This window comes from Symphalangus syndactylus, chromosome 13 (assembly GCF_028878055.3).
Source record: "Symphalangus syndactylus isolate Jambi chromosome 13, NHGRI_mSymSyn1-v2.1_pri, whole genome shotgun sequence".
Lineage (NCBI taxonomy): Eukaryota > Metazoa > Chordata > Mammalia > Primates > Hylobatidae > Symphalangus > Symphalangus syndactylus.
The window spans coordinates 45508984-45536804 of NC_072435.2; the positions used below are offsets into that span (position 1 = coordinate 45508984).

The 27821-nt window shown below is 53.8% G+C and overlaps 2 protein-coding genes across 4 annotated transcripts in view; one reads left to right on the forward strand and one right to left on the reverse strand.

Moving 5' to 3' along the window:
- The window catches only part of SUGP1 (SURP and G-patch domain containing 1), a 47600-nt gene extending 44716 nt beyond the window's left edge, over positions 1 to 2884 (reverse strand). The window contains exon 1 of the mRNA XM_055237396.2: positions 2477 to 2884. Coding sequence (XP_055093371.1) covers positions 2477 to 2510 — 34 coding nt within the window. The 5' untranslated portion in view covers positions 2511 to 2884. The remainder of the gene's footprint in view (positions 1 to 2476) is intronic.
- The window catches only part of MAU2 (MAU2 sister chromatid cohesion factor), a 37232-nt gene continuing 12173 nt past the window's right edge, over positions 2763 to 27821 (forward strand). The window contains exons 1-13 of one of the 3 annotated variants that reach the window (XR_008650115.2): positions 2763 to 3145; positions 16416 to 16433; positions 16820 to 16885; positions 17884 to 17979; positions 19506 to 19600; positions 21027 to 21054; positions 21433 to 21588; positions 22717 to 22863; positions 22958 to 23048; positions 24019 to 24122; positions 25032 to 25109; positions 25487 to 25552; positions 27450 to 27540. Coding sequence is in view for 2 of the 3 variants with exons in the window: in XM_055237397.2 (XP_055093372.1) it covers positions 2870 to 3145; positions 16416 to 16433; positions 16820 to 16885; positions 17884 to 17979; positions 19506 to 19600; positions 21027 to 21054; positions 21433 to 21588; positions 22717 to 22863; positions 22958 to 23048; positions 24019 to 24122; positions 25032 to 25109; positions 25487 to 25552; positions 27450 to 27536 (1308 nt within the window). In the remaining variant the exon portion in view is untranslated. The remainder of the gene's footprint in view (positions 3146 to 16415; positions 16434 to 16819; positions 16886 to 17883; positions 17980 to 19505; positions 19601 to 21026; positions 21055 to 21432; positions 21589 to 22716; positions 22864 to 22957; positions 23049 to 24018; positions 24123 to 25031; positions 25110 to 25486; positions 25553 to 27449; positions 27541 to 27821) is intronic. The other 2 variants (XM_055237398.2, XM_055237397.2) reach the window with 2 other exon arrangements.

Genomic DNA, 27821 nt, shown 5'->3' on the forward strand with positions numbered 1-27821 from the left:
TCGTATTTTTACTAGAGATGGGGCTTCACCATGTTGGCCAGGCTGGTCTCGAATTCCTGACCTCAAGTGATCCACCCAACTCGGCCTCCCAAAGTGCTAGGATTACAGGCGTGAGCCACCGCGCCCAGCCGCTTTTTTTTTGTTTGTTTGTTTGAGACAGGGTCTCGCTGAGTTGCCCAGGCCAGAGTGCAGTTGCATGATCATAGCTCACTGCACCCTCAAACTCCTGGGCTCTAGAGATTCTCTCACCTCAGCCACCTGAGTGGATAGACTACAGGCACACTCCACCAGGCATAGCTATTTTCTTTCATTTTTTGTAGAGACAGGTTCTTGCTATGTTGCCCAGGCTAATCTTCAACTCTTGTCCTCAAGGGAGCCTCCAATTTAAGCCTCCCAAAGTGCTGAGATTTTAGGCATGGATCACCACACCTGGCCAATATCCACAGGGTCTTTTTATTTTCATCCTGGCTACTAGGTAATCATTCTGGCCGGAGAATCCATAGGCAACAAGATCAGGGAGGCTCACTGGCTCCAAGCAACAGAAAACGATGTCTTCAGACTAGAGTGATAGCATGGAGACAGGGAAGACACCTCAGAGGTTCCCCATGGGACTCAGAATAAAATCCAAATTTTAAAAGTCTGAGCCGGGCATAGTGACTCACACCTGTAATCCCAGCACTTTGGGAGGCTGAAGCAGGCAGATCACTTGAGGTCAGGAGTTCGAGACCAGCCTGGCCAACATGGTGAAACTTCGCCTCTACTAAAAATACAAAAAAAAACTGGCCAGGTGCAGTGGCCGGCGCCTGTAATCCCAGCTACTCAAGAGGCTGAGGCAGAAGAATGGCTTGAACCCGGGAGGTAGAGGTTGCAATGAGCCGACATCGCGCCACTGCACTCCAGCCTGGGCGACAGAGCCTAACTCCGCTTCAACAAAACGAAAAAAAGAATTCTAAAAGGCCATTTTCAAGGCCCTGCCAGATGGTTCCCCTCCCTTCTGCTTCATCCTTGACATTCTTCAAAAGGACAAGCCCATCCTACCACGGCCTCTGCATTTACTGGCTCCGCTCTGTGTGGAAGGCTCCACCCTCCACGGATTCCCATAGCTGGCATTCATTGTCTTAACTCAAATGTCTTCTGCTTAAAAAGGCATTTCCTCGGGCCAGGTGTGGTGGCTCACACCTTTACGTAGTCCCAGCACTTTAAGAGGCTGAGATGGGGCTGGGCGCGGTGGCTCACGCCTGTAATCCCAGCACTTTGGGAGGCCGAGGCGGGCGGATCACGAGGTCAGGAGATCGAGACCATCCTGGCTAACACGGTGAAACTCCGTCTCTACTAAAAATACAAAAATTTAGCCGGGCGTGGTGGCAGGCGCCTGTAGTTCCAGCTACTCAGGCGGCTGAGGCAGGAGAATAGCGTGAACCCGGGAGGCGGAGCTTGCAGTGAGCCAAGATCGCGCCACAGGGCTCCAGCCTGGGCGACAGAGCGAGACTCTGTCTCAATAAAACAACAACAACAACAACAACAAAAAGAGGCTGAGATGGGAGGATCCCTTGCGCCTAGGAGTTCCAGACCTGCATGGGAAACGTGGCAACACAAAAAATACACAAATTCGCTGTGTGGTGGCGCTCACCTGTGGTCCCAGCTACTTGGGAGGCTGAGGTGGGAGGATCACCTGAACCCAGTGAGCCACAGTGAGCCGTGATTGTGTCACTGCACTACAGCCTGGGCGACAAAGTGAGACCTTGTCTCAAAAAAAAAAAAAAAGAAAAGAAAAGGTCTTTCCTGACTACCCAGTATCAGCAGCCTCCACTCTCCACCTCACTTCATACATAAGTCTTTGTAAATATTTTCTCATTAATGCACTGACACCCCAGTAGAAAGCAACCTCCAGGAAGGCAGGGCCCTGTTTCGGTCACCGCTGCATGCGTAGCGCCTAGCACAGTGCCTGGCACACAGTGAGCACGCTCTAAGTATTTGCTGATGGGCAAATGCATTCTATTCTGGGGAAGTAGAAAGGCCAAGGCTTGCAGCAAAGTGAGGATCAAAAGACGCGGGAAAGTGTGTCAAGGGAGCCTCAAAGCACTTCGGAAAAGCAGCTTTTCCAAAAAGCGGGACACAGGCCAGAGGGCAGCTGCTACGAAAAGAGGGGTGCAGGGACAGCCCAAGGTTGCCGCTGTATTGGGGAACGGAGGTTGGAGCAGCCCTGAAGGCGGTTGTTTCGGAAATGGGACGCAGGGCCGAGCCGGGTGGCGGCCTCTACGGAGATCCGTGCGTCCTCAGCAAACCAGGCGGGGGCGGCCAGCAACCTGGGTCTGGGGTCTCGAGAAACCAAGAGGTGCAGAAGCCGACGCTGTGGGCTGCCCCTGGGCTGAAGCGAGGGATCCACGGGTCGCAGCAAGACTGACCCGAGGAGTAAGGGGAGACACCTAGCCCCAGCGACCCAGACGGGCGCCTGAGGGGAGGCGGGGGCTGTTACCTGCAACATCCCGGTTGTCCATCTTGAGACTCATCCAATCCCACAATGCTCCGGCGCCACTTAAGGGGCCCTGTTATAGTGTGCATCGCCTGATGGGAGATGTAGTCCGCGTCGGTCAGACTCGCCCTATTACTGCGTGAACGACTGGGTTTTTTTTCACCTCCAGAAACGAAAGCCTCAGCCTATCGGCGATGCCTAAGTCCCAGTCACGATAACCAGACGGCGTTGCCCTTTCTACACCTTCCCGGAGCGGCGGTAATCCCAAATACAAACTACATGTTCCAGGATGCTTTGGGCGGCAGATCTCGCGGAAGACGCGAGGAGAGCCCGGCCCCGTCTCGCGCGCCTGCTTCCGCCTCCCTGTGGCGGCGGCTTGTTGTTGTGGAGGCCAAAATGGCGGCTCAGGCGGCGGCAGCGGCCCAGGCGGCGGCGGCGCAGGCTGCGCAGGCCGAGGCGGCTGACTCGTGGTACCTGGCGCTTCTGGGCTTCGCTGAGCACTTCCGCACTTCCAGCCCACCCAAAATCCGCCTGTGCGTGCACTGCCTGCAGGCCGTGTTCCCCTTCAAGCCGCCGCAGCGCATCGAGGCCCGTACACACCTGCAGCTGGGCTCCGTTCTCTATCACCACACCAAGAACAGCGAGCAGGCGCGCAGCCACCTGGAGAAGGCGGTGAGCGCGGGCCGGGCCGCGAGGGAGGAGTCGCGGGCTCCTTGCAAGACCTGGGCTGACGGGTCGCGACCGCGGCGGGCGGGGGCCGCTCCTCGGCGACCTGGGGGCGCGACCTCCGTCAAAGCCGCTGGACCCCCCCGCCCGCCTCTGCCGGACCCCAAAGCCACCAGCCTCTGAGGGGACACGAAGGCCTCGCCCCCCACGCCTTATTTCCCGTCTCTGGTGACAGGGCTCCAGGAGCCCCGTCACCGTACTCTGAAAGTTGCCTGTTCTTGGGAGCAACAGGATCCGCAAATCGTCTGGTTTTCAGGAGGATCCCACCTGTTGGTGGCGATGGGGACATCACAGGGTCGTGAAGCTACTAGATCCTCCTGGTTCAGCTTCGGGAGCATCAGCCCCAAACGCTTCCACCTAAAGTGACTTGGGGTAGGGGTTGGCGGAGGCGAGACCCCTGGCATTCCCCCCGGGAGTCTGAAGTCTGGTCTCTCAGGAACCTGGAAGGGCATGCTTCTCCTTGGACACGGAAGTTTGGTACTCGTGGTTTCTGGAGGGTCTTGTGCCCCCATCAATAATGCCTGGTGTCGTACGAGGGAAGCTGATACCCAGAGTCTGGAGCTGGTCATTTGAGGCCTATGAGGAGGAGAAACGGGTTCTGGATGCCAGGCCCCGCTGTTCAGTTTCAGTATTAGGGAATTTCGCAGCTCCTGCTTTTTCTCCATCCACTGGTGACTTCTACCATCCATTAGTCCATCCTCTTCCGAGTGAGTCCCTCCCCTGACCCAACTTGACTTGTGTCATCTTGGTGCCTCAAAGAATGCGGGAGACTGGCTGTCATTCTGCCCTTTAATAAACTTTCTTTTTTTTTTTTTTTTGAGATGGAGTCTTGCTCTGTCCCCAGGCTAGAGTGCAGTCGTGCGATCTCGGCTCACTGCAAGTTCCGCCTCCCGGGTTTACGCCATTCTTCTGCCTCAGCCTCCCGAGTAGCTGAGACTACAGGTGCCCGCCACCACGCCCGCCTAATTTTTTGTATTTTTTAGTAGAGATAGGGTTTCACCGTGTTAGCCAGGATGGTCTCCATCTCCTGACCTCGTGATCTGCCCACCTCGGCCTCCCAAAGTGCTGGGATTACAGGCTTGAGCCACCGTGCCTGGCCCCTTTAATAAACTTTCTAGGGCCAGGCTCAGTGGCTTATGCCTGTAATCCCAGCATTTTGGGAGGCGGAGGCGGGCAGATCACTAGACCCCAGGAGTTTGAGACCAGCCTGGGCAACACAGTGAGACCCCGTCTCTACAAAAAATACAAAAACTAGCTGGGCATGGTGACGCGGGCCTGTAGTCCCATCTACTCCAGAGGCTGAGGTGGGAGGATCAGCTAAGCCCAGGGAGAGGTCATGGCTGCAGTGAGCAGTGTTCACGCCACTTCACTCCCAGCCCGAGTGACAGTGAAACCCTGTCTCAGAAAAAAAAGATAGTAGTAAGGAAAAAACAATAAAATTTCAGGCTGTGGAGTCGTTTTTTTTTTCTCACAGCAGCGCTGTGATCCCGTCAGACCCCTGCCTCCCTTTTGCCTTTTACCCAGCTCTGTCCTGCTGGAATAGAGAATTATTGAGAAGAATCAACTCAGATTTTAAAAACTCATTAATCTGAGGTAAATCCAAGCCCACCCTCAGCTATTAACAAGTTGCCTTGAGGAATAGATCAAATCTTTGTTTCGCAGACTGAAAAGTTGGAAGGAGACTTTATTTTATTTTATTTATTTGTTTATTTTGAGAGGGAGTTTCACTCTTGTTGCCCGGGCTGTAGTGCAATGGCAGGATCTCAGCCCACTGCAACCTCTGTCTCCCGGTTTCAAGTGATTCTTCTGCCTCAGCCTCCCGAGTAGCTGGGACTACAGGTGTGCACCACCACACCCAGCTAATTTTTGTATTTTTAGTAGAGACAGGGTTTCACAATATTGGCCAGGCTGGTCTTGAACTCCTGACCTTGTGATCCACTCCCCTCGGCCTCCCAAAGTGCTGAGATTACAGGCGTGAGCCACTGCCCTAACCCCAGATAATTTTTTTTTCTTTTTTTTTTGAGACGGAGTCTCGCTCTGTCACCAGGCTGGAGTGCAGTGGCGTGGTCTTGGCTCACTGCAACTTCCGTCTCATGGGTTCAAGCAATTCTCTTGCCTCAGCCTCCCGAGTAGCTGGGATTACAGGCGTGCACCACCTCATCTGGCTAATTTTTGTATTTTTAGTAGAGACAGGGTTTCACCATTTGGTCAGGCTGGTTTTGGACTCCTGACCTCAAGTGAGCCGCCCATCTTGTCCTCCCAAAGTGCTAGGATTACAGGTGTGAGTCACCACATCTGGCCAGTTTTTTTTATTTATTTATTTATTTATTTATTTATTTTGAGACAGAGTTTCGCTTCATCACCCAGGCTGGGGTGCACTGGCATGATCTCAGCTCACTGCAGCCTTGACCTCCTGGGCTCAAGCAGTCCTCCCATCTCAGCCTCCTGAGTAGTTGGGACCACAGGTACGCACCACCACACCCAGCTAATTTTTGTGTTTTTTTGTAAAGACAAGGTCTTGAACTCCTGAGCTCAAGCCATCCACCTGCCTCAGCCTCCCAAAGTGCTGGAACTACAGGCTTGAGCCATTGTGCCAAGCGTGGAAGGCGACTTTAGTCCTCACTTGATCAACTGCCTTGTTTCAAAAGGGAGGCATTATGGGCCCAGAGAGGTAAAGTGATTTGCCCAAGGCTGCACAACAAGTTATTGACGAAACTGGACTCAAACTCCAGCTCAGTGATAACCAGGTTACATGCCAAGATGATACATCATTATTGTTTTGAAGTTTTTTTTTTCTTTGATTCATTCAACAGATATTTGTTCAGCTCATGCAGGATGCCAAGCCCTATTTTTGGTGCTGGGGGATCAGCAATGGCTAAAACAGTTTCTGCCCACATAAGCCTAGGTTTTCGTGAGGAAGACAAATGATAAGCATATAGTAAGAGGTTAGGCAGTGATGGAAGAACCTTGAGAACTGGACCAGGGAGAAGGGATGGAGTTGACTTGGAGCTATTTTTGGCAGAGATAGTGAGAGAGTCTCTATTTATGGGAGTGACATTTGAGCAGAGGCCTGAATGGGTGGGGCAGGGAGCCTGGAGAACCACTCAGGGGGTCAGGTTGAAGGCAAGGAGTGCCTAAGCTGTCGGAGACTGGCAGATGGTATCAGGGTCTCTCCAGGGTCATGATGAGGCTGAGATGAAATGAGGCACCAGACTTTATTGACTGGGAGGGGTCTGGTGGCCCAGCATCTCCAGTGGACGTCCTGGTTCTGAAACTCTCCTTTCTCTCCATGAACAACTCCCACCACCTGCCTTCCCTTGTCTCCCAGGGCTGTTCCGCTTGTTTCTGGCAGTGGCTAATAGTCACTGTGTGTACCGTCGTATTTCGCCCACTCAGCCCTGTCTAGGAGAAGCAGTCATGCTGCAAATTGCTCGCTTTACCGCTTGGCTTTTGGACCCATAATTTAAACCCTTCTCCTTGTGAAGTGCCTTTGATCTGTAAATGGAACTTTGAATCTTGAAGGGTCTTCCGCTGAGCCACATGATGCCCTCTGTAGCTCACACCAACTTTATGCCTGGAAATCCCGTTCTTTTTGTCAGTCGCATCCCAGCTGAACATTTTTCCAGCTTTTAGTTAAAGTGATGTTTTCTATACTGTTTTCCTTCCACCAACGTTTGTGAATTCTTTTTGTGTTACAACGTAAGCGTGCTTTCTTTCATCTTCATTCTTTATTAATTGTGCATTTTTTCCCAATCAGGGAGCTATCAACTTTTATTCTTTCCTTCCCCAGAGCTACTTAATAAAGAATCATACGTTCTCTGCCTAGAAGTGGTTTGCTGGTTTCTAGTTCTGAAAAGCAAATGGCTGAAGAGATTCCAGCATCTTCTCGGAGAGCCAACCCAGTATAACAGTATTTTGCAATATTTTGTGACTTTTCTCCTTGCTCATTCTCTCTGCTGTTCTTTTTATTTTTATTGTTACTTTTATTTTATTTATTTATTTTTTGAGATGTAGTCTTGCTCCGCCGCCCAGTCTCTGGAATGCAGTGGCACAATCTTGGCTCACTGCAACCACTGCCTCCCGGATTCAAGCGAGTCTCCTCCCTCAGCCTCCCAAGCAGCTGGGATTACAGGCGCCCACCAACACACCCAGCTAATTTTTGTATTTTTAGTAAAGACAGGGTTTCACCATGTTGGTCAGGCTGGCCTCGAACTCCTGACATCAGGTGATCCACCTGCCTTGGCCTCCCAAAGTGCTGGGATTACAGGTGTGAGCCACCATGCCCAGCCTATTTTATTTTTTATTTTTTTGAGATGAAGTTTCACTCCTATTACCTAGGCTGGAGTGCAGTGGTGCGATTTTGCCTCACTGCATACTCCACCTCCTGGGTTCAAACGATTCTCCTACCACAACCTCCTGAGTAGCTAGGATTACAGGCATGCGCCACCATGCCCGGCTAATTTTGTATTTTTAGCAGAGGCAAGGTTTCATCATGTTAGTCAGGCTGGTCTTGAACTCCTGACCTCAGGTGATCTGCCCACCTCAGCCTCCCAAAGTGCTGGGATTACAGGCATGAGCCACTGCGCCCAGCCTTATTTTTATTTTTTTGAGACAGAGTCTCGCTCTGTCACCCAGGCTAGAGTATAGTTGGTGCAGCCTCCGCTCACTGCAACCTCCACCACCCAGGTTCAAGCGATTCTTGTGCCTCAGCCTCTGAAGTAGCTGGGATTACAGGCATGAGCCACCATGGCCAGCTAATTTTTTGGATTTTCAGTAGAGACAGGGTTTCACCATGTTGGCCAGGCTGGTCTCAAAGTGACCTGAAGTGATCCACCCTCTTTGGCCTCCCAAAGTGCCGGGCTTACAGGCATGCCACCACACCCGGCATCTCTCTGCTCTTCTTGACTGAACTAATTTTCTCTAACATAGTGCTTAGGTAAAACCTATTATTGGCCCCTGAACTCAGTGCTACATCCAGCTTTCCTATTGTTTTCACTGTCTTTTGCTTTCTCTCTAAGAGACCCCAGCCTCCTTGGTCATCACATTTTTATTTAAGGTTATTTCTCTTTTATCTGCTTATGTCAGTTTCTAATGGTCTCCTCAAATGCATTTTTTTTTTTTTTTTTTTTGAGACAGAGTCTCACTTTGTTGCCCAGGCTGGAGTGCAATGGCGCAATCTCAAATCATTGTAACCTCTGCCCTCCGGGTTTAAGCGATCCTCCCACCTCAGCCTCCTGAGTAGCTGGGACTATAGGTGTGTGTCACCACGCCTGGCCCTCAACTGCATTTTAAGTCGTCTAGAAAGATATATAACATACTTACTCATCTGCTTCATCAAGTCAACTAACTTTGAAAGAATCATCCATTAAATGTCCCCATCAAGCCAGGTGTGGTGGCTCACACCTGCAATCCCAAGACTTTGTGAGGCCAAAGTGGGCAGATTGCTTAACGGAGTTTCAAGACCAGCCTGGGCAACATAGCAAAACCCTGTCTCTACCAGAAAAAAATATATATATATACAAAAATTAACCAGGCATGGTGGCACATGACTCTGGTCTCAGCTACTCAGGAGGCTAAGCCAAGACAATTCTTTTTTTTTTTTTTTTTTTTTTTTTTGAGGCGGAGGCTCGCTCTGTCGCCCAGGCTGGAGTGCAGTGGCGCAATCTCGGCTCACTGCAAGCTCCGCCTCCCGGGTTCACGCCATTCTCCTGCCTCAGCCTCTCCGAGTAGGTGGGACTACAGGCGCCTGCCACCACGCCCGGCTAAGTTTTTGTATTTTTAGTAGAGACGGGGTTTCACCGTGGTCTCGATCTGCTGACCTCGTGATCCGCCCGCCTCGGCCTCCCAAAGTGCTGGGATTACAGGCGTAAGCCACTGCGCCCAGCCTCCCCTTTAACTTTCTTACTTTTGATCACAGTCCCTTTTATCCCTTGGCCTGGGAAGTGCACCATCATTCTTAAGTTTTCCTGATTTGAAAGCCACCCAGGACTAAATGCCGCCTCTCTGGAAGAACTTACTATTTTCTGTAATCCAGGCAGTCATTCTTTGAACAGTGGTGTTTTCTGACTGCGTATGCCATGCATGCGTTCTCTGTGTCAGTGCCATGCGTGCTTTCTCTGGTTGGAACAGGGCTGCTTTTTAATGGTGGTTTTGCTCATCTGACTTAGAAAGCAGCTCCAGACTGTGCTGGTCAGATACTTAATTCTGCATCCAGGTTTAGGCTGAGCATCTATGGTTCACTTTCTCAGCAAGTGATTAAATGCTTCCTTTTCTCTTAAGACCCAACAGGGCTCGGTTCTGAGCCTCTCCTCATCAGGCCCAGCGTGAGCAGTTCTTTCATTCTTCAGGATCACAACAGTGTCCTGCTAAATTCCATGTCCCATCTGCAGGGAGCAGAGACTTGTACAGAGCTGGCCGTTATGCAGTTTCACGAAGTGATCTGTGCTTCCTCCTGTTTTTGTTTCTATTTCCTTCCCTCTCACTCTGAGTCACCTCTGACTTCAGGATGTGAAATCTGTTTAGGAACCATCACCTCACAGTTCTGTGCCAGCTGGTCCCTTCCTTGGGGGTCTGTGCCAGCTGGTCCCTTCCTCTCCCACCCCAGTTCTTCTACTTCCTGATTGCCAGTTATTGTAGCATCATTGGCACCTTCTACATGCCAGGCCCTGCATTGGTGCTTCACAGAGCAAGGTCTCCCTGGATCTTCAACAAATTAACAGGGTAACGCCCACCTCAGACTCACCTGTGATGACACCCAGCCACTGCAGGAGAATGTGCTTAGCCACAGTCACACAGCAGCAAGAGGCCAGGGAAGATGCTAAATGCTGTGCTTCCATCCCAGAGGTATTGCAAGCAATAGGGTAGTTTTAAAAAAAATGATTTTGGGCCAGGCATGGTGGCTCATGCCTGTTATCCTAGCACTTTGGGAGGCTAAGGCAGGAGGATCACTTGATCCCAGGAGTTTGAGACCAGCCTGGGCAACATAGCAAGACCCTGTCTCTTAAAAAAATAAATAAATAAAAAATTAGCCACACATGGCTGGGTGCGGTGGCTCACACTTGTAATCCCAGCACTTTGGGAGGCGGAGGTGGGCGGATCACGAGGTCAGCAGATCGAGACCACGGTGAAACCCCGTCTCTACTAAAAATACAAAAAAATTAGCCGGGCATTGTGGCGGGCGCCTGTAGTCCCAGCTACTCGGAGAGGCTGAGGCAGGAGAATGGCGGGAACCCGAGACGCGGAGCTTGCAGTGAGCCGAGATCGCGCCACTGCACTCCAGCCTGGGCGACAGAGCGAGACTCCGTCTCAACAACAACAACAAAAAAATTAGTCACACATGCCTATAGTCCCAGCTACTTGGGAGGCTGAAGCAGGAAGAGTGCTTGAGCCTGAGAGTTCAAGGTTACAGTGAGCCATTGCACCACCGCATTCCAGCCTGGGTGACAAAAACCCTGTATTTTTTATTTCTTATTTATTTATTTATTTATTTATTTTTTTGAGATAAAGTCTCACTCTGTCACCCAGGCTGGAGTGCAGTGGCGCGATCTCAGCTCCCTGCCACTTCCGCCTCCTGTGCTCATGTGGTTCTTTTGCCTCAGCTTCCGGAGTAGCTGATGTGACAGGCACACACCACCATGCCCAGCTAATTTTTGTATATTTTCTAGAGATGGGGTTTTGCCATGTTGCCCAGGTTGGTCTCAAACTCCTGAGCTCAAGCAGTCCACCTGTCTTGGCCTCCCAAAGTGCCAGGATTACAGGTGTGAGCCACTGCTCCCAGCCAACCCTGTCTCTTATAAAAACAAAACAACAACAGGCCAGGCATGGTGGCTCACGCCTGTAATCCCAGCACTTTGGGAGGCTGAGGCGGTAGTATCTCCTGAGCCCAGGAGTTTGAGATCAGCCTGGACAAGATAGCGAGACCCCCATCTCTACAAAAAAGTAAAACAATAGTTGGGCCTGCCGAGCGCCGTGGCTCATGCTTGTAATCCCAGCACTTTGGGAGGCCAAGGCGGGTGCATCACCTGAGGTCAGGAGTTCAAGACCAACATAGAGAAACCCCATCTCTACTGAAAATACAAAATTAGCCAGGCGTGATGGCGCATGCCTGTAATCCCAGCTACTTGGGAGGCTGAGGCAGGGGAATCGCTTCAACCCAGGAGCCGGAGGTTGCCGTGAGCCAAGATCGCGCCATTACACTCCAGCCTGGGCAGCAAGAGCGAAAATCCATCTCAAAAAAAAAAAATTAGTAGGACCTGGTGAGATGCACCTGTAGTCCCAGCTACTTGGGAGACTGAGCCAGGAGGATCTCTTGAGCCCAGGAGTTTGAGGTTACAGTGAGGACCACTGCACTCCCCATGGGTGACAGAGGGAGACCTTGTCTAAAAACTACTACCAAAAAAAACCTTTTTTTTTAAAGTTACTTTGGTTTTAAGGAATAAGAAGCCTTGAAACACTCAGCCCTGGACTGAATCCTCCAGGCACCAGAGCTGTGCTGGTCTGGACCCTTCCACCCCATTTGAAACCTGTTGGCCCTGTAGCAACTCTCTCTTGCTTTCCCTGAGAACCCTAAGGTGACCCCAGGGGCTGCTGATGGAGACAGTCACCTCCTTGCCCTGCTCCCTGCAGCCTCTCACTTTGGCTGCTTTGCCATCCTAAGGAATGAAACATAAAAGCTACTTTTTAGCATTACAAAGTTAAAAAAAAAAAAAAAAAACACCTGGGCACAGTGGCTCACGCCTGTAATCCCAGCACTTTGGGAGGCTGAGGCGGGTGGATCACAAGGTCAGGAGACCAAGACCATCCTGGCTAAAATGGTGAAACCCCATCTCTACTGAAAATACAAAAAAAATTAGCCAGGCGTGGTGGCGGGCGCCTGTAGTCCCAGCTACTCAGGAGGCTGAGGCAGGAGAATGGCGTGAACCTGGGAGGTGGAGCTTGCAGTGAGCCGGGATTGCGCCACTGCACTCCAGTCTGGGCGACAGAGCAAGACTCCGTCTTAAAAAATAATAATAATAATCACGTAGATGAGGTAGCAACCTTGGGTAAGGCATTCTACATCCTTTATTTGTGAGATGGATATATTTTTCTGATTTCCAAATATATGCTAAAAGTCATACAGAGGACTGGGTGAGGTGGCTCACAACTGTAATCCCAGTGCTTTGGAAGGCTGAGATGGGATGATCACTTGAGCCCAGGAGTTCAAGACCAGCCTGTACAGCATAGCAAGACCTTCCCTGTCTCTACAAAAAAAAAAAAAAAAAAAAAGTCTAACAAAGATACAAAAGTCAAGTCATTTAGTAGGTGTCAGATTGATAGCCCTGGGGAATTGACTGGCTCACCCTGACACCAGGCCCATCCTGCCCTTCAAGAATGTATGTCCTCATACAGAGAAATCCAGGTGTCATTGATGTCCTAGTGAAGAAGCAGTGGCATTTAAAGACAGGGAGAAATCCCATGCCATTTAGGGCTTTGTGTCTAAAAGGCATACGCCTCTGTTCTGTGGCCATTTGCACTTACACAGAAGCCCTCACTTTCCTCTAATGAATTCTACTCATTGTCCAGTGGATAAAAGCCATCGTTCGTTCAGCAGATGTTTCCCGAGCACCTACTGGATGTCAACCTGCTGCAGGCATTGCAGCCACAACTTTAAGGTCAAACATCATGGGGCTTTTTTTCCTAAGAGTCAGGGTCTTGCCCTGTTGCCCAGGCTGGAGTGCAACAGCACGATCATAGCTCATTGCAGCCCCAAACTCCTGGGCTCAAGTGATCCTCCCGCCTCAGCCTCCCAAGTAACTGGCATTACAGCATGCACCACCATGCCTGGCTGATTTTTTTTTTTTTTTTTTTAGAGAGACAGGGTCTCGCTATGTTGCCCAGGCCGGTCACAAAAAGAGGGGCTTTATCTAATGTCCTCTGTTTGTATGTATTTAAAGTGGGCGATAAAGATACATGGGAAATGGATGTTAAAAAGCACTAGGATGTAATTTCTCCAGTGCCTTAGAGCGTTGCTAACTCACAGTGGATCCACGCCTTGAACCCAATCCTCTGGCTCCCAGTCAGTGCTCCTGACACCCACTGACGCTAGTGGACAAGGCCTTCCACAAGAGAAGGCTTGTATTTGGAGCCTTTGGGCACATTACTTCCCAGCTCACCAGTGCTCACTGAGAGCCTCCCCTTCCTCAGGGGAGATGGGATCCTCTCTGTCTAGCCCACCCGTGGATAGACAGAGCCGGCAGAGAGGCGAGCCCGTTAGCAGCAGGCATATCTGGCTTGTAAAGAAGAGATGTCTTGGCCAGCCGCTGCGGCTCACACCTGCAATCCCAGCACGTTGGGAGGCCAAGGTGAGCAGATCACCTGAGGTCAGGAGTTTGAGACCAGCCTGACCAACATGGAGAAACCCCGTCTCTACTGAAAATACAAAAATTAGCCAGGCATGGTGGCGCATGCCTGTAATCCCAGCTACTCGGGAGGCTAAGGCAGGAGAATCACTTGAACCTGCGAAGTGGAGGTTGCGGTAAGCTGAGATCATCCCATTGCACTCCAGCCTGGGCAACAAGAGCGAAACTCCATCTCAAAAAAAAAAAAAGGACAAGAGATGTCCATGGGGTCAGGAGAAATGAGGTCCAGTCCAACTGTGTGCTGAATAGATTGATGTTAGCCACATCATGGCCCCAAATGGAGAACGGACACAAAGCTGTTGCTGGCCAAGCACGATGTCCAATGCCTGTAATCCTAGCACCTTTGAAGGCCAAGACAGGAGAATCACTCAAGCCTAGGAACTCGAGACCAGTCTGGGCAGTGTAGCCAGACCCCATCTCTACAAAAAATAAAAAAAATTAGCCAGACGTGGTGGTGCACACCAGTAGTCCCATCTACTCAGGAGGCTGAGGTGGGAGGATCACTTGAGCCCAGGAGGTCAAGGCTGCAGTGAGCTCTGATCGTACTGCTGCACTCCAGCCTGGACAACACAGTGAGACTGTCTCAAAAAAAAAAAAGCTGTTGCTATGAGGAGACATTGTTGGACCCACACAGGCCTAAGCTCGGTGGCATAGGCCAAAGCTTTGTAGAAGGGGGTGTAATTCTTGAGGCATGAAGTGACTGGACATGTCCTCTTGAAGTCCGCCTGCCACAGACGTGCACGTGTGGGCTGTCGTCAGCTCTAGGGAGAGCATCCCATGGCCACAGACTGGAAAGGAAAGCTTCTCCGCCTAAAGGGAGGTGGGGGAATTCACCTGTTGACTGGTCGCCTTGCTTACCTCTGCTGGGATGCAGTGACAGAAGTGGGGCCAGCTTTGTCACAGGTGCCAGGCTTAGCTGCAGGTGCCAGGTTTGCACCTTGCTCGCCCAGGCTAGGGCTGCTGCTTGTGCGTGGTGGTGCTCTCTGTCCACCCTGGACTATGTCTGAAGAGCTCCCCCTTGCCAGCCCCATGGTGCCCAAATCAGAACCACCAAATCTCAGGGTTCGAGGATACCTCAGCCCAGCTCTAGTATGGCTCCTCTGTCACAGTCCCCTCTCTCCTGTGTGATTGGGCATCCCTTCCAGTTGGTGGCCTTCCAGAGCTTCTCGTGTTGGACCCGGCTTCTCAGTGGGATGCAGCAGCTTCTGTGGAAAAAAGCCCCTAACTTCTGCTCCTCTGTTACATCACACACGTTCCCACTGTCCCCACACACAGCTTCTGGCTGAGGAGCCTCGCCTCTGGGGCCACACTTCTGACGGCAGGTGCTGGCCCCGCCACTCTGAGGACCCCGAGCCTCTCCTGTCCCTGCCACAAGAGGGGACCACAGGAGGCAGACGCTTGGGCTGGCAGAGGGCCTGTGGTCTGGGCTCCTGCGTGTGGGTGCGTGTGTGTGAGAGGCTTGGGCTGTCTCCCACAGCTGTCCTCCTGGCCCCCTGTGTCTTGGCAGTAGCTGCTCTCGATGCAGCTCTGTGCTCTCCCAGTGCCTGTGACATTCCCAGCTGCTGCTCACCCTTGCCCTAGAGATCTCCAGACCCAAGGCTGCCCCCAGCCATGGATCTCCAGGCCTCACTGGCTCCTCCGCGCTCCCTTCGTGAATACTCTCTGCTGCATCCAGGATGGTCTGAAAACTCCCATCTGGGCAGGTGCTTTCATTTTCCACCCCTGACTGAGTCAGCCTCCGGGGGTGACACCAGGGCATTCTGACCCTCAGCTAGGAGTGGCCGCTGTTGCCGCATGAGTGGCAGAGACCATTGGGCTTCAGCCTCACCTCCCTTGCCCTCTGTGCCTTTTTTATGGGCTCTTCAGTGCCTGGAGCACCTCCTGCTCACCCTTTTCCTGGAGAACTGGCCCCTCACTTCCCATATTTTGGCACACATGCTGCTCTGCCCCATGCGGTCCTCCCACAGAGTGCGATGAGTGAGGGTCTCCTGCTGTGCTCCAGTTCCACCTTCCAGCAACCACCAAGGCTCTTGTTAGGCGCAGGTTGCTCTGAATGTGTATGGCACATGCGGGTCACCGGGGACAGCATTAGGCTTGTGTGCTTGGGACCCTGGGTGGTCTGATGGGCTGTGGTCAGTGGCCTGGACTAGCCTGGGAACCTGTTGGAACATGGAACTTTAGGGCACAGCGGTCCTTGAGTTGGAGCCTGTTGTCTGAACTGCCTTCCTGGTGTGCGTCTTCAGTGCCATCCCGCAGTTCTGCCTGTGTCGGCCCTTCCTGGAGCCCCCTCCCTCCCCTCTGAGAGACTGACTTTGTTTATAGCCAAGCATCTTTCAAATGCCTCTTGCTCAGAAGGACTGACCTTACCCCCCAAGACCCATTCTCCAGTTGAAACTGATTTCTCGTGTTATGCTTTGCTGAATGTCCTTCCTCTCTGCCTGACCTCTGACTGCCAGTCCTACTTCCGTGTGACACATGGGGGCCTTGCTGGGGCCAGGTCACCTCTGAGCTCTGTTCCTTTCTGAAGCAGCTTCTACCCAGGGGCCTGTGGGGTCTGACTCCAAGCGCCAGCCCCTCCTCTGATGTCAGAAGGGCATGTCCCCTCCTGCCTAGCCACCCACTGGGGCTCTATAGCTTCCATTCCCCTGGCTGGATTGGAGGGGAGTAAGCCCACGCTCTCAGGCCAAGCAGGTCGCCTTGTTACCTGGATACCTGGCAGCCTCTGTTCTCAGGACAACCTATGGAAACCCCGAAGCGAGCCAGTAACCAGATGCCAGGTGTTTGCCTGAGAATTAATCTTTGTTTTCTTTCTCTTTCAGTGGTTGATATCACAGCAAGTATCCTTTCCGTGTTGGTATGGTTCCCTTTAAGGAATTCTCCACTTAAATAAAAAGAATGTGTCAAAGCTTGAATCCCACCTCCCGACATGCCCTGTGAGTTGAGGCTCTGCCCACAGAGCACCTGGAGCGTCCCCCACCTGGCCTTCTGCTGCCCTTAGGCACTGTGCTCCTCTTTGTGCTTCTCTTCGTACCTCGCATCCAGCTCCAAGCCCTGCCCTGCAGCAAGCCCAAGGTTCACTGGAGGAACAGGAAAACTTGGAATTTCAGGGCAGGCAGGGACGTGTGTGCCCTGCAGACCTTGGCAGAGTAGGAGCCCCAAGCTGTGGCCCTTTCAAACCGACCTTTTTCGCAGTGTCTGTACTTCCTTAACTGGACGTCACTAGATCCCGCAGTTCGAAGATGTTAAATTTGAAGCAGCAAGTCTGTTGTCTGAATTGTACTGTCAAGAGGTAAGAACATATTAAGGTTTCTGAAAGCAAAGTGTCTCTCCATGTCGCTAAGACATGACGGCACATTGGTAAATTGGGGCTCCGGGAGTTGGAATCCCTCTGGCTTTTTTTGGTTTTTTGGTCGGGGTGGGAGGACAGGGTCTCACTCTGTCACCCAGGCTGGAGTGCATGGCACAGTCACGGCTCACCGCAGCCTGAAACTCCTGAGCTCAAGTGATCCTCCCACCTCAGCCTCCCGAGCAGCTGGGACTATAGGCGTGCACCACCATGCCTGGCTGATTTTGTTATTTGTTGTAGAGATGGTCTCGCCCGGGCTGGTCTCAAGCTCCTGGCCTCAAGCAATCCTGCCTCGACTTCCCAAAGTGCCAAAATTATACACAGGAACCACTGTGCCCAGCCCGGTGGCTTTTAACACTCAGATTACTTTCCTGCCTCTTATGCCCCAGCCCCAGGGCTTTGGTGGGTAGCCACCTGCTAAGGAGGGCCAGCAGCTTCCTTTTCTACATAAGACTGTTGGAAACATCAGCCTGTTCCTCACCTGACAAGTCTGTACAGTTTCTCTTCTTAATCTGGTTCCTAATTTCAGTTGTAGCTGAAATTTGCCTTCCTCCCACCTCAGAATGATGACAGGTAAGGTGGCCTTGGTGGCAGGGAATGTGTGTGCTTCACACCCCGATGCCTCTCTCTGGTCTGAGAACATGAAAGATGGGAACTGGCATCTGATTTGACTGTTTAGAATTTTGAACTGAAACTACTTTCAGTCCAGTTGAATGAGAAGTTATTTTAAGAGTGATGCAGAAACTTCCCAGCCAGTGAGTCTAATAAAATATCTTTTTTTGCTTTTAATAAAGTAAATTGGCAACCCCAAAAAATCCTTTGGTAAGCATGAACAGGAACTGCCTTCTGGCACCACAGCTGCTGCTAAGGAATCCAGCTTGATTGCCGCCTTGTTTTTTTTTTTCTTTCTTACATTCCCAAACGTGACTATTTCCTTTCAGAATTCCGTCGATGCAGCAAAGCCGCTGCTGCGGAAGGCGATCCAGATCTCACAGCAGACCCCATATTGGCACTGCCGCCTGCTCTTCCAGCTCGCTGTGAGTACTGCAGCCTGGGCACAAAGGTGCCTGGCAGGGACCATGACCCTGGGTCACACCTGCCCCGTGTGCAAAGAACAGCAGAGTCTACGATGTGCAGACCCTCTCGGGCTGGCCCACAGAGTGGGTGGGGACATGGGAACATTTCCTTAACCTGTGCACAAGCCCCTTCCAGCCTCCGTCCTTGACAGCAACGCCCAGGGGTGAGTGGTGGGAGTGCGGGGCTTCCCTGGGGCCGACACTGACAGCGGGCCTGCTGCTTGTTGGGTGTCTTTGGGTTCCCCTCTCTCTCAGCCATTCTCATCTCATCTTTGGCCTGCACTCATTAAAATCCCAGGAACATTTCCTACCAGAGACCCGCTGTGGGTTTTTTTTTAGGAGCTACACTGAGACTCCAAGGGGCTGCCTATCAGGCCACAAATGTCCATGTCAAGTGTTGTTTCCCACATGGGGACTCTCATCCTGGGATCCGCACAATTCCTCCTCATGCTCCCGTTGGCCCCCCAAGATATAGGTGATGCCCTGGTCTCTGAGCTCCACAGTGCTCGGTTGTTGGGGGACTCTGAACTCGGCCTTCCCGGCTGCAGTGGAGGGGCCGGCAGGCTCCACCATGTGGGGCACCTCTCCTGTCCTGGGCTCCACCCACACTTCTGCACTGGGGACCCTCAGGCGGGTGGCCGGCCCCTAGCCTCTCTCTTCCATGACCCAGCCTGCCCTCTGGGCCACCACTTAGCCACCTCCCATGACACCCACGCAGTATGTGGACCCTGGGTTGGGAGTTCCTCCAGCTGAGTCCCTCACCCCAGGAGGGTCTGGCTGAGAAAAGCACCCACAGGGAAGAGCTCCCCCAGCAGCCAGGAGTTCCTGAGGCCCTCCTCACCCAGGCCTGATGAGAAGCCGCATACACACGATGTGTCCTTCCATCTCCCCACACACACTTGTGCCCATTAGCAGACAAAGGAGCAGGCCAGGCCGTGAGTCACCTCCCCCGGGCCACAGAGTTGGCAGGCACCATGTGCACGCACACCCAAGGGCCGAGCTCTCCACCACGGCCCCACTGGTATTTCCTTGCAGGGTCAAGCCAGGCATGTGCCTCCCTTTCAGCCTGTTCAGGCTTTGACACTTGCCTCTGAGGGAGTCCCTCCTTGTCGGCCCTGGAACACACTAGGGACACCCCACTAAAGACAGACCCCACAAAGCACTCAGAACAGCCTTAGGTGCTCACACAGCCTTGGGGATCTGTGCCGTGAGCCTTGGCTGCTGGTTCTATGCTCCATTAAGTTTAGACAGTGTCCACTGCAGGCACCATTCAGTTTAGATGACATATATACCACAGGCCAACTGGAGCTCTGTACCCAAAGCAATTAGCGTTGATGAGATAATTTGGTTAATTTAGCTCAAAACTGACACAGGCAGTTTCATTGACGTGGGGAGGTTTGGTTGAGTTTGCTAACAAAGCACAAAGACCAGGTACCGTAAAACTGATGGGTTTGGCAGCAAAGGTCACTGCTCTCTCTCCTTTTTAGCAACTGCACACGCTTGAGAAGGACCTGGTGTCGGCCTGTGATCTCCTGGGTGTGGGGGCCGAGTACGCCCGGGTGGTGGGATCTGAGTACACACGGTAGGCACCCACTCCCCTCCTTCCCTCCCGCTCTGTTAACAGAACGGGCTTGGCCATCTTGGTCCAGGACAAATAACAGAAATGGCATTTCAGACCAAGTATGGTAGCTCACAGTATATTCCCAGCACTTTGGAAGGCCAAGGTGGGAGGATCATTTGAGCCCAGGAGTTCAAGACCAGCCTGGGGAACATAGTGAAACCCCATCTTCACAAAAAATACAAAAATTGGGTCCGGGTGCAGTGGCTCACGCCTGTAATCCCAGCACTTTGAGAGGCTAAAGTGGGAGGATGATGAGGTCGAGAGATTGAGCCCATCCTGGCCAACATGGTAAAACCTGTTTCTACTAAAAATACAAAAATTAGCTGGGCATGGTGGTGGGTGCCTGTAATCCCAGGTACTTGGGAGGCTGAGGCAGGAGAATAGCTTGAACCCAGGGGGGCAGAGGTTGCAGTGAGCCAAGATCGTGCCACTGTACTCCAGCCTGGTGACAGAGTGAGACTCCATCTCAAAAAAAAAAAAAAAAGAAAATTAGTCACCATGAGGCGCAGGTTTGAGCCTGAAGTTCAGGCACCCAAGCCTGCCCACTGGCCCCCACGCTGTGTGTCCACTGCTGCGTTTTTTTTTTTTTTGTAGAGATAGGGTCTCTACATGTTGCCTAGGCTGGTCTCAAATTTCTGACCTCAAGTGATCTGCCCACCTTGGTCTCCCAAAATGCTGGGATTATAGTCATGAGCCATTGCACCCGGCCACCTTCTGGGCTTTTCACATGAGTGCATCTAAGCCATGTAAGAAAAATAAATACAGGCCAGGCACAGTGGCTCACGCCTGTAATCCCAGCACTTTGGGAGGCTGAGGCAGGTGGATCACTTGAGGTCAGGAGTTTGAGACCAGCCTGGCCAACATGGTGAAACCCCGTCTCTACTAAAAATACAAAAATTAGCCGGGCATGGCCGGGCACGGTGGCTCACACCTGTAATCCCAGCACTTTGGGAGGCCAAGGTGGGCAGATCACAAGGTCAGGAGATCGAGACCATCCTATGAATGGTGAAACCCCGTCTCTACTAAAAATACAAAAAATTAGCTGGGCGTGGTGGCAGGCGCCTGTAGTCCCAGCTACTCGGGAGGCTGAGGCAGGAGAATGGCGTGAACCTGGGAGGCTCAGTTTGCAGTGAGCCGAGACCGCACCACTGCACTCCAGCCTAGGCGACAGAGTGAGACTCCGTTTCAAAACAAATAAATAAAAATAAAAATAAACACAGACACAATAGGATAAAACAGAGCAGTCTTATATGGGGACTGTTCTCTGTTGTCCACTGAACTGTCCCGTGAGGTGGCATATTAGGTCCTGTGAGCCTTGGGGTAGTCACAGTCATCCCAGGAGGCTCCTGGGCCTGCTGGGACCTGACCCCTGCCTCTCGTTTTGCAGGGCGCTGTTCCTCCTCAGCAAGGGGATGGTAAGTTGAGGCTGGGCATGGCTGGATGCAACTGGTGTTGTGGAGGTGAGGCAGGGCCCCCACAGAGTCTGCTCAGACCCCACCCACTCTCCATGGCATGGCCCCTTAGGTGCCCAGACCCTTAGGCACAGTGAGCAGCCTGGAATGTGAGGCCCGGGCCCTGCTGGGTTCAGGAGGGAAACTCAGGCTCCACCCTATGGGATTCATGCTGAGGCAAGAGCCTGGTTAGGAGCTGCCTGGGCTGGTGTTTCAGGCTGGCCTTGCCCTCTGGGTTGGTGGCAGCAGTCCCAGGGCAGGTGGGCAGGTGACCCTGTGCTCCTGGTCCCGGGAGGGCCCCTGCAAGCCCTGTACACTACACATGCGCCTCTCCCTCCCCAGCTGCTGCTGATGGAGCGAAAGCTGCAGGAGGTGCACCCGCTGCTGACCCTCTGCGGGCAGATCGTGGAGAACTGGCAGGGGAACCCCATCCAGAAGGAGTCGCTGCGTGTCTTCTTCCTGGTGCTCCAGGTCACCCACTATCTGGATGCCGGGCAGGTTTGTGGTGCCTCTCAGGTGGGCTGTTGGATGTGACCGGTGGGTAAGGGTGGCACCCAGACCAATGGGTCTTGGGCTGTGAGGTCAGCTGTGTCGTCACCTTACCTTGCCACACAGCAGGGCTGTCATTCGAGTCCCGGATACACACACTCCTGTCCTGCTCTGCCACGAGTGCTGGCACCTGGGAGCAGGGTCTGTCCTGGCCACTCCACCTCCCTTTGGGAGTACTATGTGTGACATTGCATACACTCGCTCAGTGTGTGGACGCTCAGAGATTCCAACGGCAGTTCAGGGAATCATGAGAATAAACCACAGAGGTGCTGGGGCAGCGCCTGCACACAGCAGATGCCCAGGTGGTGTCTGTCTGGCCCCCCTGCTGTGGGGTTGAGTAGGGACTGATGTGCTCAGCCGTGTCCGAGACTGGACTCATGACCCTGCCGTGAGTGGGGAATGGCGGTGTTTGAGCTCTTTTTCTCTGTGCTTGTATGACAGTCTCGGCCCTTCAGGGGCTGGGGACTGCCCTGTGCCCCTCAGACCCACCCCTGTCGCAGTGGGCCACAGGCGAGTCTCCACAGGGCTTGGTAAGAGGGTTGCCCAGTTCATCCATCCATACCCATCGTTGCCCATTGGATGAAGCACTGCACTCGGCGCATAGAGACACAGAGCAGACTGCAGCCACACTTCCCTCAGGGTGCAAGGGCCGCAGAGACATCCCTCGGGGCCTCAGGGCGAGATGGACCACGGCGCCTGCCCGATTCCTGGGCCAGGAAGCCACCTCCCACCCCTGCAGAGCACAGCCTCCCCCTGCTCTCTCAGGTCTGGCTGCAGGAAGACCAAGTGCAGCTTCAGCAGGGTCTGGATAGGCCTCTCCTGGGCCTTGGTGTTGGACCCAACACTGGGCAGTGGACAAGCCTCAGTCCCACAGCTGCCCGCCTGGCTGTGCCCCATGCCCCAATAGCCTGGCTGATTCATGGGAGTGCGGCAGGGGCGGGTCCATCTTGCAGGAGGTGGCCCTGTCAGAAGGGGAAGGCAGGTGCTCCCTAGAGGAAGGAGCAGGGGTGGCTGGGCTGGGCGTGGCTTCCTGAGAGGCCAGGCTCAGGTGGGTGCTCAGGTGTGGATGCTGCACAGGTGAAGAGCGTGAAGCCGTGTCTGAAGCAACTGCAGCAGTGCATCCAGACCATCTCCACACTGCACGATGATGAGATCCTGCCCAGCAACCCCGCTGACCTCTTCCACTGGCTGCCCAAGGAGCACATGTGTGTGCTTGTCTACCTGGTGCGTCCCCACCAGGTCCCAGGCCAGGGCTGGGGGCGGGGGCAGGGAGAGGGAGAGGACCCTGGTAACCCCTGCTGTCTGGTCTTGTCGCTAGGTGACTGTGATGCACTCCATGCAGGCTGGCTACCTGGAGAAGGCGCAGAAGTACACGGACAAGGCCCTCATGCAGCTGGAGAAGCTCAAGAGTAAGTCAGGAGCTCGGCTGGCCACATGGCCACAGCGCCCCCTGGCGGACGGCCTGGCCAGATGCTGGCTGTACCAGGGCCCAGTGACCCTGTGTGACCGCAGCGCCCAGCCGCCCTGCTTGGTGGGTCTTGTCACCCCTAGTTGGTAAATGCTGGTGACCAACGTCAGAGCAGGGCAGACCGGCCTGGGGTCGGGGGTACCTCCCTGACTGGTCAGGTCCCTTGTGCCCAATCGTGCTCAGTTGAAACAGGTGGTAGCTGCTTTTCCCAATTATTATCAGTGTTGTGACAGGGACACTTGGGATGAGGCCAGGATCAGAACTCAGCCCTCACTGACCACCAGCATGTCCTTTGGAGGTTATGAGTTCTTTCCAGATGCTCAAGTGTCTAATCCATCCAGGGACCTTTGACTAGCACAAACCCAGAGCAGATGTCCCTGGCTGGTGCAGTGTGCCCATTAGTCTGTCTGTCTGCTCCGTCGTGAGTGCTGCTGGGGGAGAAGGCATCAGAGCCAAGGCAGCCCAAAGCCAGACAGGCCCTGTGCTTCTCTTGTTCCTATGTGAGGATGGCTGCTTCGGGCTGTTGGGAGGTGGGGCCCAGCCCAGGTCCTCCTACCCGACTGCCTGAGGCTCTGCTGCATGGTCTCATGATCCAAGGTGGTTTCCACATTTCCACATTTCTAGAACCTGCCATGTCCACAAGCTCTTGAGCACGCAGGGTGAGGATGAGGGTGAGAGCTAACCCCTCTTGGAGCACTGTGGGAACCAACCTCTGGCTCCAGCTCCATCTCCCCACCTGGACAGCAAGACACACTCCTTCACTCAGAGGGCGCAGTAGGGACTGGAGGAGATGACGGGGTGGGTGCCTGGCCAGTGTGGCAGGAGACAGGAACGAGGAGGGGGCACGGTGGGCTGGGGGTGGCGCCTCCTCTGGCCTCCCCTGCATGCTTACCCCTGACTCTCACTCATAGTGCTGGACTGCAGCCCCATCCTGTCATCCTTCCAAGTGATCCTGCTGGAGCACATCATCATGTGCCGCCTCGTCACGGGTCACAAGGCCACGGCGCTGCAGGAGGTAAGGCTGGAAACAGGAGGGGCCGGAAGGCCCAGGAGTTTGTTGGGTCTCAGCAGTGTCAGACAAGAGACTGAATTCGCCAAGTGCATACTGGCAGGCCAGCCCATCCTGCTGTCTCGCTGTCGGCCAGCGTTTTACAGCCCTGCATGGGCACCACTGATCAGAGAATCTCATACAAAAACCAGTGGAGGCCGGGCACAGTGGCTCACGCCTGTCATCCCAGCACTTTGGGAGGCCGAGGCAGGTGGATCACTTGAGGCTAGGAGTTTGAGACCAGCCTGGCCAACATGGCAAAACCCCGCCTCTACTAAAAATACAAAAATTAGCCAGGCATGGTGGCAGACACCTGTAATCCCAGTTACTTGAGAGGCTGAGGCAGGAGAATCACTTGAACCCGGGAGGCAGAGGTTGCAGTGAGCCGAGATCGCACTACTGCACTCCAACCTGGGCAACAGAGTAAGACTCCATCTCAAAAAAAAACCCCCAAAAAACTAATGGGCCGTGGCCCAAAAGCATGCACACCAAGGGGATAGCACACATGGTCTCTGGGGATTTGGGGGGGTCCCTTGACGGTGATTGTTATACCCCACCCTGCCATTAGGAACACTCTACCCCCAGTACTCACCCTCCTGAGAGGGCATGGGGGCCCTCAGTAGGCTAGAGGTCCTTTAGGACCGAGACACCTGTTGGACAGGGTGGAAGAGGCGAGTAACAGACAAGGGTCCCTGTCCACGATGGGATCTGGGCTGCCGTTTGCCCTCATGGTGGACGTGTCTGCTGGGGCTTTGTACCCCAGTTTGGGCAGACAGGACATGGGCTCACCCACCAGCTATGGAGTCTCTCCATTGCTGCTCAGACGCCAGGTCCCAGGTTGCAGTCCTGTGATGGCGGTATACTCTTTCCCGGCAGATCTCCCAGGTCTGCCAGCTGTGCCAGCAGTCCCCCCGGCTCTTCTCCAACCACGCAGCACAGTTGCATACATTGCTGGTGAGTAACCCTGTGACAGCACCCCAGGAGAATCCAGAATGTTCTCAGTAAGTAAGTACCTAACCAGATCCAAAACATTCCCAGTGAAGAACCCCCTGACGGCACCCTAATCAGTATCCGGAATGTTCCCATAGGTAATCATATAACCTTCCCAGGCAAGATCCGGAATGCTTCCAGTGAGCATCTTGTCCCACCCCACATTGGCTTGGGTCTGAAAGGTGGGGACAGTGAGCATATTACCTGCCTTGCAGCTGGCTTGGTAGAGCCATTGTCATACTCCTCCAGGGCAGCTGTGTAGGCCCCGGGCGCACCGCATGTGTCTGATCTCAGCCCCTTCCCCAGGGGCCGGCCCTGATGACAACACCACTTTCTTCCAGGGCCTGTACTGTGTTTCTGTCAACTGCATGGACAACGCGGAAGCCCAGTTCACCACAGCCCTGCGGGTAAGGTGCCGGCCCTCCTTGCTGCTCGGGGCGGGCCACACTTCTGAGTAAGGAGTCGGGCGTGGTCTGTGATGAGGACAGCAGTCGCGCTAGGTCAGCTATGCAAAGCTGCAGCCCCAGAGGCGATGCACAGTAGTCAGCCCATGCCAGCCTTGGCAGTGATGCACTGTTTGTCTGGATAAGGGACAGCTATGGGGCCAGGGGCTTCCTAAGCTGACCCCAAGGGCAGACGTGAGGGACAGGTGCGATGTGTCCAGGGACACCATTTTCATGCCTGAGTGGGAGCTTTTGCGGCACCCACCCCCAAGGCTGGATTGGCTCAAGTGTCAGCTGACGACTCAGAGCCATCCTGGGTTCAGGGCTTCCATGGGGAGTGGTGGAGCTGGGCCATCTCCCAGGTGCTCTTTGGGCAGAGGAGGACTCTTGGTCCTGCTGGGCCGGGGAGGGTGAAGCAGCACCCCAGGCTCCTGGCCTCATACGGGGGCCCTGCCAGGCCCTGGAAGAAGGCTGGTGCCACATCCTCACGGAGCGCCCCAGCCCAGGCCTGGACCATCGTGTCCCCACCTCAGCTTCAACCTCCTCACAGGAAATGGAGGCTGTGGACACCTTTTTCCCGGTGGTGCCAGGAAGGGCCCTGAGGAGCGGTGTCAGGGAGCAGAGGCTGCTGTGTCTGCCACTCGGGCAAGGTCACCGGGGAGTCCTTGTGCACCCTGACTGTTGGACAGGGTTCCCCTCCACGGCACCCCACAGGCCTGTAGGTGCTGCCACCCCCGCCACTGTCCTCAGAGATGCACAGGAGCCCTGACGTGCAGACAGCATGCTTGGGAGGGAAGGGCCGACCCAGCACCCACTGCTCCACCTCCTCACCTCGCTCCCAGGACCCTGGCTCACTCTGCACCAGGGCCAGGACCCTCCTCGTGGCCCTGCCATCCTGCCATCTCCATCTCCGTCTCACTCTCCACAAGTGGTTGCTATTACTGGTTTGGTTCCGCGTCAAAGTTCCCAAGGCCATGTACCCTAAGGAGTCCTCACCCCGAGGCCGAAAGCCTCTTTTTCATGGCCCACCCAGGAGTGATGGAGCCAGGATGCAACCCCAACCCCCCTAACCCCAAAAACACGCGCCTCCTGTGGCCCTGAAACAAACATCCCCCACCTTGCTGCGTCTCAGAGCATCTGTGCTTGATTCAGAAGATCCTCTGGGCCTCCTGGGTGTGTGCCAGGAGGGGATCTGTGCAGGTGGGGTCTCTGCTTCCTGGGCTCACTCCACCTCTTGCCCAGCCCCACTGGGAACCAGGGTCTGGGCAGGGCTTGAGCTACATAGATTGGTCCCTCTCTTGATGATCTCATTTCCCAAGAAGAGCCGGGGACCGTGGCCCATCCACCACCTGTCATCAGCAGCATTTCTGGCCTCTTACACAGCATCACCTACGTCGAGCGGGGCCTGTGCTGGCCCCCTGTGGGACAACAGCTCCCCTCTTCCCGACTTCCCCCTATGAAGAGTGACCCCCACCTAGGACCAGCATGTGCCTTGATGGCAGTGGACACCTGGGTCCCACGGGTTGCTGGCTGTGGCCTGGAGTAAGGGTCCACCAGGTCTCAGTCCTGAGAGACAGCGGAAAATGGACCAAAACCCGACATGTTCTGAGGGTAGGATTGGGGTGGCTGGTTTTCCTCTTCTGTGTTCTCTAACTGCCCCATAACACAGACGATGGTTTTATAATGAGAAGAAGTAATAGCTGTGTTATCCTTGAGCTTAGGAGGCAAGGCAAGTGTGTTTGAAATGAAAAGAACAAGTCTTTTCCAAAGTAGTCTCCGTGGAGATTGTGGGTGCTCTGACACTGCCACGTGGGTCACAGCGCCCGACCCAGGCCCTTAATGTCCCTGCCTCCCATTGCAGCTCACCAACCACCAGGAGCTGTGGGCCTTCATCGTCACCAACCTGGCGAGTGTGTATATACGGGAAGGAAATAGACACCAAGAGGTAGTAGGTGACATGCTTCATGTTCGGTATCCTTTCTCTCTGTTCTCTTCTTTTTGGGGAACCAGGGGGTTGTTCTGGGCACCAGCACATCTCAGCAGACCCCAGGGTGTTCACCTTTTGAGGGATGGGCAGCACCCAACACAGGCACACAGGGTGACCCAGAGGTGAATCGGGCTGTGGCCAGGGGAGGCCAGGTCTGGAACAAAAACATTCCCATAGCCACAGAACACTTCTCTTTATCACAAACAAACCAAGCTGTATGAATCACACAGACAAGGTCTTATAGCC